The sequence below is a fragment of the Gracilinanus agilis genome, chromosome 5 (assembly GCF_016433145.1).
Source record: "Gracilinanus agilis isolate LMUSP501 chromosome 5, AgileGrace, whole genome shotgun sequence".
NCBI lineage: Eukaryota > Metazoa > Chordata > Mammalia > Didelphimorphia > Didelphidae > Gracilinanus > Gracilinanus agilis.
Window position 1 is genome coordinate 242575896 of NC_058134.1, and position 15296 is coordinate 242591191.

Here is a 15296-nt window from a genome sequence, read left to right on the forward strand (position 1 = left end):
GCTGCTCCAGAACAGGTTAACTTTTTTTTAAAACTTGGAGAAACCTATGTGAAATGTAAATCAAAATAAGTGGAACCTAGGCACATCTTATACAGCTACAGAATTAAGGTTTGAAGAAGAACTTGTGGATGTCTGTATCCAGAGAAAGAACCGATCAATAGAAACACAAAGGACATCACTTGTATATGCACAAAAAATCTAATAATATAAATATTATCTGCTCTAGAATTCTACTAACTACTGACATCAAGCTCATTAATTTGTAGGTCTTCTCACTTTCTTAGCAGTTCACTCCCCGTATACACCGCCTTCTCTTCTTTGACACTGGCTACTAGTACCACCCCTGTGGTACAGGCCCCCATCAACTCACAACGGAATCATTGCAGTGGTCTGTTGGTTGGTGTCCCTACATCAAGTCTTTCCCCACTCCAGCCCAACCTCCACTGCACTGTCAGATAAATCTTCCCAGAGCACTAGGCCAGCCACACCACTCCTCTGGTCAGGAACCTCAGCAAAGACTACGTGCCAGGCATTGTGCTAAGGGATACAAAGGGCCAAACCAGTCTTTGCTCTTAATGGGGGAGATGGCACGCAGAGAGCTGTCCAAAAACGTGTCCCATATGTGGGTAATCAGAGATCGTCACAGAGGGAAGATTAAGGAGGACTAAGCCTGAAAGGAAACCAGGGAAGCCAGGAAACAGAGATGAGGAGGAAGAGCATTCTGGATGTGGGGGACAACCAGTGAGCATCTGGAGTCAGAAGATGGAGAGTTGTGTTTGGGGTGCAGCAAGGGGGTCAGTGTCACTGGATTGCAGAGGAGTAGGGGGGTGGGAGGGGAGGGTCATGTAAGTAAGCCAGGAGAAGGGCTTCAAAAAGAGAGCTCTGTATTTGGTCCTGGAGAGCAGAGGTAGCCACCTGCACTTACTGAATAGACAGGATGGTGCTGGCAGACTCGAACTGTAGGAAGGTTAATTTGATAACTGTAGGGAGAGGGGCAGGGAGAGCCTGGAGGCAGGCAGATCAGCCCACCAGTCTGGTGAGTCAGAGGAGGAGGGAGGTGACGAGGGCCTGCACCAGGCCGTGAGTAGCGCCAGAGATTATGAAGTCAAAACCAACAGGTATTTGCAGGAGATTGGCTATGGGGGAAAACAGCAAGGGAGGAGTTGAGGAAGCCATCTCTGTTCTCCTTCCTAGTTGCCACCCCTCTCTCCACCCTGCCGCCTCACCCCTAAGGGCCACATCCAAGGATCTATGAATTTGGCCCTGTGTTCATCAGGACTTCTCAAGGAGAGAATTGCCCATCGAGCAATGAATTCACATCTTATCCAGGAAACCTCAGCAGAGACAGACCAAAGGCCAAAGGGAACATGGAGGACCCGGAACAATGCCTGGGTGTTCCTGCTGGCCACATTTATAACTCCTGCACTTGACCTTTCATCTCAAAAAGGATCCATTCGGTGATGAATGACACAGAGCCACTGACACTTTTAATTATATGTCAGTGTTTATCCAGGGTGGGGCTTCACCTGGAAATATTTGAAAGTAAATTATGAGCTGACCGAGGCCTGCACTGACCTCAGTAATTAAATAACTTTTTCTTTCATGATGTGTTGGGCTTTGGCGTGGCCAATTCTCTCCCGGGAAAGGACAGTGTAGAAACAAAGAACTAAATTGTATGTAACTTGGTATTATTTTCTAAAACTGGGATGAAATAAGAATCCATAAATACTCCTCAACCAGAACAACAGTAGCAAACCATGCAGTGATAGACTGGCCCTACTTTTTCTTTTCGCTGGAGTCATTACTTGACTCCCCTGCTGCCAGCTGATATTCATAGGCCTGGGGCTGGATGATGAGGCCCAGAGAGGAGAAGGGATTCGCTAAGGGTCACCTAAGTGACAAGTGATTAAACTGGGTCTTGAGAGACCCTTTGACTCCAAGTCCACTATCCCAGGGTTCCTCTGAGCCCTACCATTCCTTACTGCTGCACCTTACAGTGCAACTTGAGGTCTCTACCATTCGTGGTTTACCTGTTGCTGATTGAATGCTGGGTCCCTTCACCAGTATTTATTGAAAACCTACCTGCAAGCAAACCACTGGGCCAGGCACTGTGGGGGAGCACATGGAAGACAAGAGAGAATCGTAGAATCTCAGGGTTGCAAGAGACCTCAGAGATTATCCATTTAGGCTTAGTGCTATGTGTCCTGGTGAGTTGACACAATTCAACAAGAAACAGGAACCAAATGAATGCATATAATGGTTATCCTTCCAAATTTATCTGTTTAGCAGTTAATTCAGTCCAAAAAACACGTCTGAGGTCCCCCGTATGCAGACACTATATGGGAGTTAAAAAGGTGAAAGCACAATTCTTTTTTTCCCCAGATTATGTATCAATAAAATTTTTAATAGTCATTTTCTGACATTTTATAATCCATATTCTCTCCCTGCCTCTCATCCCTCCCCCGACCTAAGCCATCAGGTAATATGGTGTAGGTTGTACATGTATTATCATACAGTACATATTTCCATGTTTGTCTTGTTGTGAAAGAATTCTTTTTTTTTTTTTGCTCACACTAGAAAAAAATTCATGGAGGAAGTAAGTGAAGAATGGAATGTTTCAGGCTGCATTCAGATTCTGTCAGTTTCTTCTATGTCACAGGTCCCTTGCAGTTGTTCTGGGTCCTTGCATTGCTGATAATAGTTAAGCCATTCACAGCTGATGGTTGCCTCACTTCATATAAGTAGGCTTTTTGGTGATTGTCCTGTTTATCATTTCTTATGGCACAGTGCTATTACATTACAACTTGTTCGGCCATTCTTCAAGTAATGGACATCCCCTCAGTTTCCAGTTCTTTGCCATCACAAAGAAGAGCTGCTAAAAATATTTTTGTATAAGTAGGTATTTTCTCTCTAGCTTTGATCTCTTTGGGATACAGACCCAGTAGTGGTATTGCTGGGTATTCAGTCTGATAGCCCTTTGGGCATGGTTCCAGATTGCTCTCTAGAATGGTTGGATCAGTTCACAGCTCCACCAACAGTGTATTAGTGCCCCAATTTTCCCACATCCCCTCCAACATTTAACATTTTCCTTTTTTATCATATTAGCCAGTCTGATAAGTGTGAGGTATACAGTCATAAGACTAGCCTAGCTAAGGGTTCTCATGACTAAATGTTTAGCTTCCAAAGGATCGATTGCTTTGGCGTGAACAACTCATGAAAACCATTTACTAAGGTGTAAAGAACTGGGTCACCAGAGGGTAGAATCGCTATACTTATGAAAACAAAAATTCATGGAAGTAAGAATAGAATTTGCAGTAGCATTACCAAAAGTTATAAAAGTGTGGCACAGTAGCCACAAACTTCCAGATCAATTGTTAAAGCTGGGGATACGCTTCCTTCAGTGCTCCAAAAGGCTATGATTTGATCAGAATGAAGGCCCCGTCCTCTAGTGCAGATAAAAGCTCCTCGTAAGTCAGAAGACAGTTTCCTGAGTAGTTGCAGCCTTCTGGTGTATCCTACTCCCCCCACATTAAAGATCTTTGTATTTTAAAGGGTGAGGTGGGAAAAGAAATTAGTAAGGAAATGAAAGAAGGAATATTCACTCAATTTAAACCAACAAATATTTATGAACTTGAAAAATTCCATTAATATTTTCAGAGAAGCAAATATGTCTATCAATATCTATCAATAAAACTATTACAAATAGTTTTAACATATTTGTTAAAGAAATGACATACAAATATTTAAGACTGACTTCCCTCTAAAGTCCCTTTTAGCAATGGGATCATGGGTTTGGAGCTGAAGGAGGTTTTAAGAAGCCAGCCAGCCCAACTCCTTTTACAAGTGAGAAAACTAAGACCTGGAAAAGTTAAGGGATTTCATCTGAACTCAGGTCCTCAGATTCTCTTTTTGGCAATCTGACCCCTTTGCTATCACAGCTCTTGTTTATATATAATTTGAAAGTAATAAAACTGCACAGGTCTTAAAAGTATTCTTTCGGTAACATTGACTTTCTCCTCCACTTGTAAGAATTCTTGTATCCCAACACAAGTTAAAATGAGAAAAAATGTCAAATTCAGATAGGGGTGATGTTTTTGACTGCCATGGAGTATTTGCTTGGACCGTAGATTGCATCCTATAGTCCTCGCCTGGCAAGCCTCAGTGCCGTTGTTTGTCTGATGCTCCCTGGGTTACCCATCTCTACCAGTCATGAAACAGGTATTGGTTCTGACTGGGTAGAGTGTCTAGGATCTATGCCAAGGGGATTACAAATAGTAACAACTCCCATTTATGTAATGTTTTAGAGGTTACAACGTGTTTCCAATTTTTTACCCCTCAATCATAGATAAAATAGGAGGCTGGCCCTGGCATCACCAAAAGCTGGGGTCCAATGTTTCCTCTGATACATTTGGTAACTGTGGGTGGGCAAACCAACGAAGCTCTCATCGAGCTGAAGGGCCCCAGAGAACTAAGACTAAAAGGTGCTGAGCAGCCTGAGTGGAGAGCTCTCAGCTGGACACTCCCTACACAGATAATATTAGTGATCTAGACTTTAAAAAAAATAGTAACTACAAATGAGGAAACTAAGGTTGCAAGGGCAAGGAGCTTACTCATTAGTAGGTGTCAAGACAGGCCTCAAGCCCGGAACCAAACCCACAAGGCTATGTTTCCCCTAAGAAAATTGTATAAAGCTGGTAATTTAATGATGTGGACTTATTTTTTATTGTTCTTGTTAGCTCCTCCATGTAGCTTTCTATATCTCCAGCCCCTGCTGTTACCTTGTTATTCGATATAACACATTGTAATGAAACTCAGATACTTAATTCTCACGTTTTCCTGTGTACAATGAACTCTGAGTACAACCTGGATAGTTTTGCTTTAACAAAACAATGATCATTCCTTCTGTTCTTGATAGCCAGTGCCTCTTGGGATACCTTTCTCATGCTATGGGATTTCAAGCCACAGCCTAAAGCTTTCAGATATGTGGGTCACAAGGATGTTGTGACCAGCGTCCAGTTTTCACCTCTTGGAAACTTAGTAGCATCAGCCTCACGAGACAGGACTGTTAGACTATGGATTCCTGATAGGTAAGTATAATTGACAGAAATGGATATTCTCAGAAATTGAAATGTATGGGGAAAGAGAGTGTTCGGCTATAGAGGGCTTTGTTCCTCATTAATAATAATAAATAGCCAACTCTTATAGCTCTTACTATTTGTTGGGTGTTGTGCTTTATAAAATTTATAAAAATTTATTTCGATCACAACTCTGGGAGGTAGGTGCTATAATTCATCCAAATTTCACAGATGAAGAAACTGAGGCAAATAGAGGTTAAGTGACTTGTCCAGGGTCAAGTAAGTAAGTCTCTGAAACTAAGTTTCAGTTTGGGTCTTCCTGATTCCAGGCCTGGTTCTCTATCCACTTAGCCACTTATCTTTTACATTAATCCATTTGATCACATAGAAAAACAAAATAAAATCTTTGTATTACAATTGATATTTATACATTTCCTAGAGCCTCCAAATTGTTGAGTCCCAAAATTATCTATACCAGACTTAATTTCAATATATAAGACTTCAAATCTTCCATAACCTCCCTCTCCCCTACTTGCTCAGCTGAAAACTTTGCTTTATATATGCATTACCAGAAATGTGGAGACGTTTGTCAAGAGCTCACTCTTCTTTCCTGTTCTTCACCTCACATCACAGAAATATCTTTTCTTGCTCCTGGCTCCTTCACACCTTTATCTTTAAAATCCCATGCTTCATCCATCTATCCATCGTTGATAGTACTCTTTCCTTTCATGGCTAAACTCTTTGAGGAGACCATCTACAGCTAGGTGCTTCCACTTCCTCTCTTCAGAACCTTCTGTCCTCATTATTCAAATGAAATTGTGCTTTCCAAAGTCACCTATAATCTCTTGCCTAATATGACACTCTTAATTTTAATTTAATTTTAATTTTATCCTTCCACTTGATGGAAATCTATTTTTCCCTCTCTTCTGTCCATTGAAAAAAAGAAAAAAACCACAAAACTCTTGTCACAACTATACATAGTCAAGCAAAACAAATTTCTGCACTGGAATTACCTTTTCTCAATCTTTATCCTTTTAGCTTTCACCCTGATGATCATTCTCTTCTCTCAGATACTCTTTCCTCTTTCCTGATTCTCTCACCTCTTTGACCACACTTTCTCAGACTCTTTTGCTGCACTTCTTTCTAGGGCATACCCACTTACTGAGGGTAATCCCCAAGACTTTGTCCTTGGCCTTCTTCTCTTCCTTTATGTTCCCTAACTTTGGATATCATCAGCTCTCATGGTTTAGTTATCATTTCTCTGTAAATGATGCTCAAACAGGATTATCAAGGTCTAACCTCTCACGACCGTTAGTCTCATATCAGCAACTTCTCATTAGACTTTTTTCCCCAATACCTTCTGTTTTAGAATCAAGACGAAGTATTAAGTTAGATTCTAAGGCAGAAGAGTGGTAAGGGCTAGTCTATTGGGGTTAAGTGACTCTCCCAGGATTACACAACTAGAAAGTGTCTGAGGCCAGATTTGAACCCAGGATCTCCTGTCTCCATGCCTGGCTCTCTAACCACTGAGCCACCTGGCTGCCCCTAGAAGTGGAAACATGTTGAAACTTACTTAAGGAAGAGTTCTTCCTTCCTTCCTTCCTTCCTTCCTTCCTTCCTTCCTTCCTTCCTTCCTTCCTTCCTTCCATCTACTGCATTTTATTCCTCAGATATCATTCTCCATCTAATTCCTGATTCTGCCTTTCATTAGATGCAGAGCATCTCTAATTCAACAGATATCTATTAAACATCTCTAGGGGCTAGAAATTCAAAGGTGAGAAATGATACGGCATTCTGATGGGGAGGAAGGACAGAGATATAGCACATACACAGGTATTCAGTGGTATATTAGAACCCACTTGTATTAGCTCAGAAATCTAATTACTAAATTTTTACTGAATACCTACATCCTAGAAATTGACAGACACTAAACATCAAGACTCGAGTTATTGTTTTGTTGATTGTCAAGATCTGATGGAGAAAATATTAATAATATAGATTAAACTTTCAAGCACATTTATTTCCTCCCTGCCCCCCTACAGAGCTGGTAGTTAAACATTTGCTGGCACCCTCTAAGGCTTGTTTGGCACAGTGTAGCATGTGATCAGGCAGATTGCTATGGGAAATATGAAACTGGATAAATTACTCTTTTTTTAAGAAATAAATTTTATCAACATATTTTGTTTTTTGTTATTCAGTTGTTTCCATCATGCCTGACTCTTCATGACCCCATTTGGGATTTTCTTGGTAAAGGTACTGAAGTGGTTTGCCATTTCCTTCTCCAGTTTATTTTTACGGATGAGAAAACTGAGACAAACTGGGTTAAGTGACTTGCCCTGGTCACACAGCTAATAAGTGCCTGAGGTCAGATTTGAACCCAGGCCCTCCCAATGCCAGGCCTTGTACTCTATCTACTGTGTTATCTCACTGCCCCAGAATCATCTTTTTAAATGTGTATAGTAAAATATGGAGGCTAGCAAAGGAAACCAATGACATTGAACCAAGGATGTACTTTTATCCTCCTTCTTAGTTCATGGGCCTCCTGAAATCTACTCATGAGACTACTGGGGACCCGAAGGTAAGGAGCCCTACTCTAAAGGCACCATGATGTAATGGAAAAGGCATTGGCCTGGGAGCTCAAGTCTGGGGTCTTGATTTGCTGATTGTAACTTTCTGTGATCTTAGAGAAATTCCTTACCCTCTTGGGGTATCAGGTTCCTCAAAGACTTTTAAAATAAGAGGATTTGATGACAAAATTACTGAGTTCCCCTCTCAGCCTGAAGGCCTTCAAATCAGAGGACTTGGATTTGGGCCCCAAGTGTTTGTAGCATTCAGTGACTAAGAAGTGCTGGGTGACCAGGCTTTGTCTGCACTGGGCAGTCTGCCCTGCAACAGGAAATCAAAAGACCTCCAAAAAGCAGAACCATTGTATTTTTCAGAGGAAAGAGGCAGAGGGTGTGGTACGGATAGGGGGTGTTGGGGAGGGATTGGCAGGCAGGGCAGGGAGAGGAAGCTAGAGAGCAGCTCAATTATTTCCTGTTTCTCTCAGGTAGTTCCCAAGTTTGTGGGGCTCCTGTTCTGGCTAGGTCTCAGGGTGGGGGAGACCCTGGCCCTGGCTTAGCAAGCTCATCCTCCTCAGCTGATAGCCTGGACTTAAATGTCACCTTGAAAGAAAGGGCTGACAGCTCAGGCTGGGCAGGGAGATGGTGCATTTGTTTCTGAGGTGCCTTCTTTTTTTTGTTTTTTAATACTTTGTTTTTTCCCTCAATTACATATAAAAACATTTTTTGCCCTTCAGTTTATTCTTTGTTTTTTAATTTTGAGCCACATTTTCTCTTTTCCTTCTCCCTGAGCCCGGAAGTATTCTGATGTAGATTTTACATGGGCCATGATGTCAAATATTTTTCTTTTTCTTTTCTTTTTGAAAGCTAAAGGTTGAATTTATTATACTATCAAATGGCAAGCAGTACATAATAGTGACCTACAGTTTAAGGGACAATCCCCTCCTTTATCCAGCAAACATTTTTCCATAGTAGTTACTTCTTGAACAAAAAAAACAAAAGGAAATATAATATGTTTCGGTCTGTATCCAGATTTTCTCAGATGGGCTTTTTTTAAATCCCTTCCCTTCCATCTTAGAATCAATATTGTGTCTTGGTTCCAAGACAGAAGAGTGGTAAGGACTAGGCAATGGGGGTTAAGGGACTTGCCTGGGATCTTGTAGCTAGGAAATATCTGAGGCCAGATTAGAACTCAGGACCTCATCTCTAGGCTGGGCTCTCAATCTGCTGAGCCACCCAGCTGCCCCAATATCACTTCTTTGTAGGTGAATGGCATTTTTCATCACAGGACCTTTGGGACTGGATTGTCTTGGGTCCTTGTGTTGCTGAGAATAGCCAAGTCTTTCATGGTTGATTATTGTACAGCGTTGCTGTTTCTGTATACAGTGTTCTCCTGGTTCTGCTCTCTTCTTGCCTCCTTGAGGATACTTCTGCCCCCTGATCCTGAAGATCTTATTGCCAAATGTGGCCTTTCCCTGGTTCTGAAACCTTCCCCAGGCCTGGACCCCAGGATCCCAGGGGCTGCCCTGGGGAAAGGACAGATTCATACCTGGGTGTGCTCAATTGTTGAGTTAGGATCGTGACATGGCAAACACTTGGGCTCTGGAGTCAGAGGACCTGGCTGGGGGGCTGTGAAATGAAGGGCTTGGACAGGCCTTTGAGGGTGGGGGAGGGATTTCAGCTAAGGGAAGAGAGGAAACTTAGCCCCAAGCCCTCCACTCCCCTAAGGCGAACCTTTCAGAGCCCAAACTGCACCCTCACCTGAGCTGCAGCACCTTACCCCAGGCAGGGGAGGGAGGAAGTGCTCCCATTGGCTACTGGGCAGAAAGGCAGGTCGTGTGACAAATGACCTCAGGCATGGGGAGGGTAGTAGCCACGTGTGCCATAGGTCCACCAACACAGCCCTAAGGGATGCCACATTTCAGTAGCCTGGCAGAGAGAGCACCAGGCCAGGCACCGGGAGAACTGGCTTTGGTTCCCCCTCTGACACCGACTCTGTTTCCTCCTCTGTCAAATGAGAGCGCTGGCAGGGGCCTTTCCCCAGGCCTCTAGCAGGCCTCGAGCCCCTGTCCTTTGGGCCTTCCACAACTTCTTTTGAGTTGCACATCCATAGGGGGTTTTCTCCAGAGAAGCCTCAGAAGCCAGTCCCTCGGTTAGGATGACGATGCCGTGAAGAATTCTACCCAAGACAACAAGGAAAGCCATGAAAGGATCTCTCATAGCTGTTTTACATAGGACAGCAAAGGGCCCAAACGTCCGAAGGTTGGGGTGGACTCAATACATTACGGTTCATTGTAGCAGGGAATGAACATTAGAGAACGTCATAACTCTCTTCACATGGACAAATAGGCTGTGTACAGTGAGACCTGGAAAGTCTGTTATGGAGGGATACAAAGGGGAGAAAACCCGGCCCACGTGCTAGAGGGAAAGGCTGGCCAAAGATTTCTGGTGGGACTTGGAAGGAGGGACTGAAGTAGTGTGATGATGCTTACTTAGGAGCTGAAAGTTGACCTGAAATCAGAGGACTCCGAGTTCAAATGCTGACTCTGCCCCTTCCTATCTTCTGGGCTCCATTTCTCATGTAAAATGAGGGAGGTCCTACTAGTTGTGCCATCCCTTCCAGCCCTAAGTCTTTGATCTTATCACTAATTTAACTGTCAATAGTTTCTAAGGAAGTTGACTAGTAAAACACTGGACCAGCTCTTGGGACCTTTTCTTCCTCCTCAGTAAAAGCGAGGCCACGGACCCAGACGGACCCAGACGATGCTTTTCACTCCTTCTAGCCCCCTGCCCTATCGCATCCCTCTGTTTGCTATAAGTTAACACCTTTCCCTCTCCTCCTTCCACACCTTCCAATAACCAAGTTTTTTGGATGCCAGATGTAGACTTAACTCACTTGGCACATAGCCGTTATCAGGTACTAGTTTAGGGGCAGCTGGGTGGCTCAGTGGATAGAGAAGCTGGCCTGGAGTCAGGAGATTCTAAGTTCAAAGTTGGCCTTGGACACTTCTGAGCTGTGTGACCCTGGACAAGTCACTTAGAAGGTAAGAGTTTATCAACAACAGCAACTCTCTTGTAACCGCCATTTTAAGAACATCAGAATCTTGTTCTTGTTTCCATCCATTGTAGCTTTAAATACTCCCCTCTGCAGCCTCACAAGAGCCGTGTGAACACACAGTATCTGGCAGAAGGCCATTCAAAATATTGTTTCCTCCATTTCTGGTTTCAAACAAAAATAGCCTAACGCATGGGGGGAAAACTGAACCCAAACCTCCTCATTAAATATAATAATAATATATATATCCTCATTATACATAATAATACAAGTCGTTGTTTCTGTTGACAAAGCAAGTGTGAAAAGGCCCTATGTGGGGAGATCTTTTCAGCTCTGCTCACTTCCATGAGAGGCGATTTTTCAAGCCTCCGTGTCAGTGTCTGTCCTCTGTGTTTCCAGGAAAGGGAAGTCTTCGGAATTCAAAGCTCACACTGCCCCCGTCCGAAGCGTGGACTTCTCCTGCGATGGCCAGTTTCTTGCTACGGCTTCCGAGGACAAATCCATCAAAGTCTGGAATATGTATCGGCAGCGCTTCCTGTACTCCTTGTATCGACATACCCACTGGGTGTGCTGCGCCAAGTAAGTGCCAAGGGATCGCCGTGAACTCGCCTGGGGGCTCCCTGAGGCCAGGCAACATTTCCAGCCGCAACTGTAGTTGGGATCTCTCCACGGTTGTTGTTTTCTTAAACCCTTCATGTTCTAAGGCAGAAGAGTGGGAAGGGCTAGGCAAGGGGAGTGAAGTGACTTTCCCAGGGTCACACAACAAGGGAGTATCTGAGGTCAGATTGGAACCCAGGACCTCCCAAATCCCAATCCAGGTACTGACATTCTACCCACTGTGCCACCTAGCTGCCTTGAAAATTTCAGATTTACAAAACTGTCCCAGCGTGAGAAGTAACTCGTTTTGCATAACCCTGAAGTCTTGAAGGTAAAGAACTTTTAGTGTTCAGACTATCGTCCGGCAGATGGCAGCCTGGCACGATGCGAATTCTTCATTCAGATGTGCATGTGTGTGAGAGATGGTGATTTGGAGGTGAGAAAGGAAGGAAAAGCTAGCCGGAGGTCTGGATGGCCCTGTGAGGTTGGGGCACTCACGCCCCAGTCCTGAGCCTGCTCCTACCTTCATCTTTTCTGCGCCTGAAGCTTTAGGCTCAAGTGGGACTTGTAGCGAAACTACACACTGAAAGTCACTGGGAAAGTGGTGGGTGGACGGATGGACAGAGCGCTAGACAGACAGTAGACATGCTAGAGAAGGCGGAGGTGGACACAGAGCTGATGACGATGAATGGATGGATGGTGAGAGAAAGGAGAGCGAGAGATGAAGGAGGTGGATGGCTGCACGAGGGCCTAGAGATCGGGGACAGGTAGCGCCTTTATTAAGCCCTTACCGTGCCAGGCACCCTGCTAAGAGCCGGGAGTCAAATACAAGCGGGAAGGAAGCTCCGTCTCCTCGAGGGTTCATTTTAAGGGAGGAGATGACACCGCCGGTGGTCCTGGAGCGTGGGCAGGGGGACGGGAAGGAGCATGAAAAAAGCCCAGAAAACCAGTGAGGGAGCTGGGAGAGGAGTGAGCGGCTGAGCTGGGCCCTTCCTGTAAAGGGGGCCCAGGCAGGAGCTTCCCGCGGTCACAGGAGAGGCCTCAGCACTCGGGCATCTCCCAGGGAGGCGGCTGCTGGCCCCAAGGTGGAAAGGTCTGGAGAGTCCGGAGCAGAGGTGGGGAGCAGGGAGTTTACTGAATACTGAAGAACGTCTAAATAAAGGAGTTAAGAATTGCTGGAACAACATAAATATTTTTAAATTGGCAAAGGAAGGCAATGAAAGGAAATTACTAAGCAAAGAGGATACTTGAGACTTGTTTTTTTAAACTAGAAGGAGAGAGTGGAGACAGAGTCACGTACATGCAGCAGAGTTCTCAAGTCGTTAAAAGGGACAGTAAGGGGCAGCTAATAGCCCAATGGATAGAGCATCAGGCCCAGAGACCAATCAGAGGACCCGAGTTCAAATCTGGCCTCAGTCTCTGCCTAACTGAATGACCTTGGACAAGTCACGTAACCCCTGTTGCCCAGCCCTTACCTCTTCTGTCTTATGATTGATACTCAGTATCAATTCTAATGCAAAAGAAGGGTTTTTTAAAAAGGGATATTAAAAGTATTAGAAGACTGATATTTTTACTGTTTTAATCTTAGTCTTGTAAAAAAAGAAATAAAAGTGACACCACTCTCAGAGAAGTTGTTCTAAATTAAGTCTCCTTTCCCTCCACAATGTGTCACAGTCCTATAAATTAGACATGTATAGCGACTCCCAAGGAGAAGGCAGCCACCCCACTGGCCCTTCCTCCCCTTTTCTCTCAGGATGGAGGGTAGAAGAGCTGCCCTTTGATGTCATCGTCTGAGATTCGTACAAATGATTTTACTCGTTGCCCTCCTTCCTCCGACACTCGTCCTGGGGCCACTCCTGGGGGTGTCTTGTCAGAAGCCAGATTTAGCCGGTGTGGTGGATGATGCTTGGTGCTCACTGGATGCAAAACAAGGCCCCTCACTACTCTGCAGGGGCTCAGCCCGGCTTCCTGGCCCTCCCCACCTCAGAACCAGATTTACAGACATACTTGGGAGATGGGCCGTCTCTGCAGAGGTTATTGAATAAGCCTTTCTTCTCAAAAGTGCTTCAGAGGCAGCGCAGATTCTTTCTAGTTTCTTAATTGCACATGATCTCTTTTGGAAAAGTTCATCTATTTTAGCTTGCATGGAAACATTTATGGAGGCTTGTAGGGATTTTTTATTCTTCAGACTGCATAGTTTGTATTTACATGATTTTGTGAATTCTTTCTGTTGGTTTAAGTCAGAAATTTAATTCATACAAGGTACCTACTGTGTGCCAGGGCCCAGGGAAACAAAGAAAATAATAAAATACCTCCTGCCTTGTGGGACCTTGCAGGGGGATGCAACACATACACAGATTGGTGTAGTAAGGAAAAAAATCGAGGGGGTAGGGAGCCCCGACATTTGGGAGGATCAGCAGAAGCTTCCAAGGAAAGGCATCCGAGCTGAGCCTTGAAGGAAGATCCAGTTTCTGAGAGACAAAGAGGAAAAGAAAAGCACCAGAACCAGAGTCTTGAGGACTATGCAGAGGGAGCAGCTGAGAAGTAAATTCAGTCAATGGCTGCTAACTCAGTGTGGCTGTCCCAGGGAGGGCATGAAAGGAAGTAGAATGACAAAGCCAGAAAGAGGGATGGGAGCCAGATCAGGAGGGCCTTGAATGCCAGGCTGAGGAGTTTGTATTTTATTCTTAAGACCACAGGGAGTCATTTTGAGCCAGAGCAGCACCCGGTCTGACTTGGGCAGGAAGTAGACGACTTCTTTAGGTGAATGGAGGTGGAGTGAAGACAGAAGAGACTCACCTTGAAGGCCTGCTCCCCTGGATCTTTTCTGCACTTTCACCATCTGCCTCTTCTTGGCTCCAAAGTAGAAAACCTCCGGGCAGCTGGGGCCACAGTGGATAGAGTACAGTGCCCAGAGTGAGGAAGGCCTGAGTTCAAATCCTGCCTCAGACACTTTTTGCCTGTGTGACCTTGGGCAAGTCCTTTACCCCTGCTATTCATTTTAATTGATTATACCACAAAGTCCCCTAACAGATAACTTCTGAATAAGAATGGGAGAGCCTTCTGGCTCTTGTTCTCGGTGTTGGTATCACTTTACCATGTCTCACTGGTACCGGGAGATCCATTGTCTGCTTGCATTAGGATCTCGACTGCTTCCTCCTTTGTGGTGGTGTGGCAGGGGCTCAAGTGACAGGCAGGAAGACCTTCCATATTTGGAGAAACATTTTAACTGCTCCGTTTCCTTATTTGCAAAATCAGTGAATTAGGTTTGAGGCTGCTGGATGGCAAAATGGATGAACCCTTGGAGTCAGGAAGGCCTGAGTTCAGATGCAGCCTCAGACACTGGCTGTGAGCCCTGGGCATGTCCATGTCCTCATCGGTAAAGTGAGAGGAATAATGGCACCCACCCAGGGCGGCCTGGGAGGATCAGACGGGCTCTTGTAAAGGGCTTTGCCAGCCTTACCGGGCCGTGTCAGGGCTAGCTTGGACGCTGAGCTCTCCTGAGCTTCCCTCCAGGCCAGATATAGGACGCCGGGTCTGTGGCCGGCCCGTGTCTCCTGGCAGCGCCGGGTTCTCCCGGAGCTCTTCTCCCCGGCCTGGCGCAGCCGTGTCTGGCGGAGTCCGTCTCTGAGGCTACAGCTTTCCACAGGAAAGTCTTTTCGATTGTTTCCTAAGACTGGGTAGGTCTGGCCTCTGCCACTTCTCGCTGGGTGAGCCTGGGCAGGTCCCTGAAGGCCACAGCCAGCCCTGGAACCCGTACACGGCACCGAGCCTGAGGCAGAAGGTAAAGGGTTAAGAGAAAGGAGGAGGAAAGGCTCTGGGTCAGAGCCCAGGCCACGAGCCTCGTGTCAGTCTTGTCTTTTACGGTGCGGGGCAGAAATCCAGGGTCTCCCCAGACCCCATGGCTTCACTCTTGTTTTTACTCCTCTACCTTCCATCCTATGCTAAGTACGGTTCCCAGTGACTTGCCCAGGCTCACACAGCTGGGAAGTGCCTGAGGCCAGATTT

General features: G+C 45.2%; 1 protein-coding gene across 1 annotated transcript in view; it reads left to right on the forward strand.

The window, feature by feature from the left end:
- The window catches only part of POC1B (POC1 centriolar protein B), a 94247-nt gene that overhangs the window by 6094 nt on the left and 72857 nt on the right, over positions 1-15296 (forward strand). Inside the window, exons 2-3 of the mRNA XM_044678088.1 lie at positions 4916-5087; positions 11091-11270. Coding sequence (XP_044534023.1) covers positions 4942-5087; positions 11091-11270 — 326 coding nt within the window. The 5' untranslated portion in view covers positions 4916-4941. The remainder of the gene's footprint in view (positions 1-4915; positions 5088-11090; positions 11271-15296) is intronic.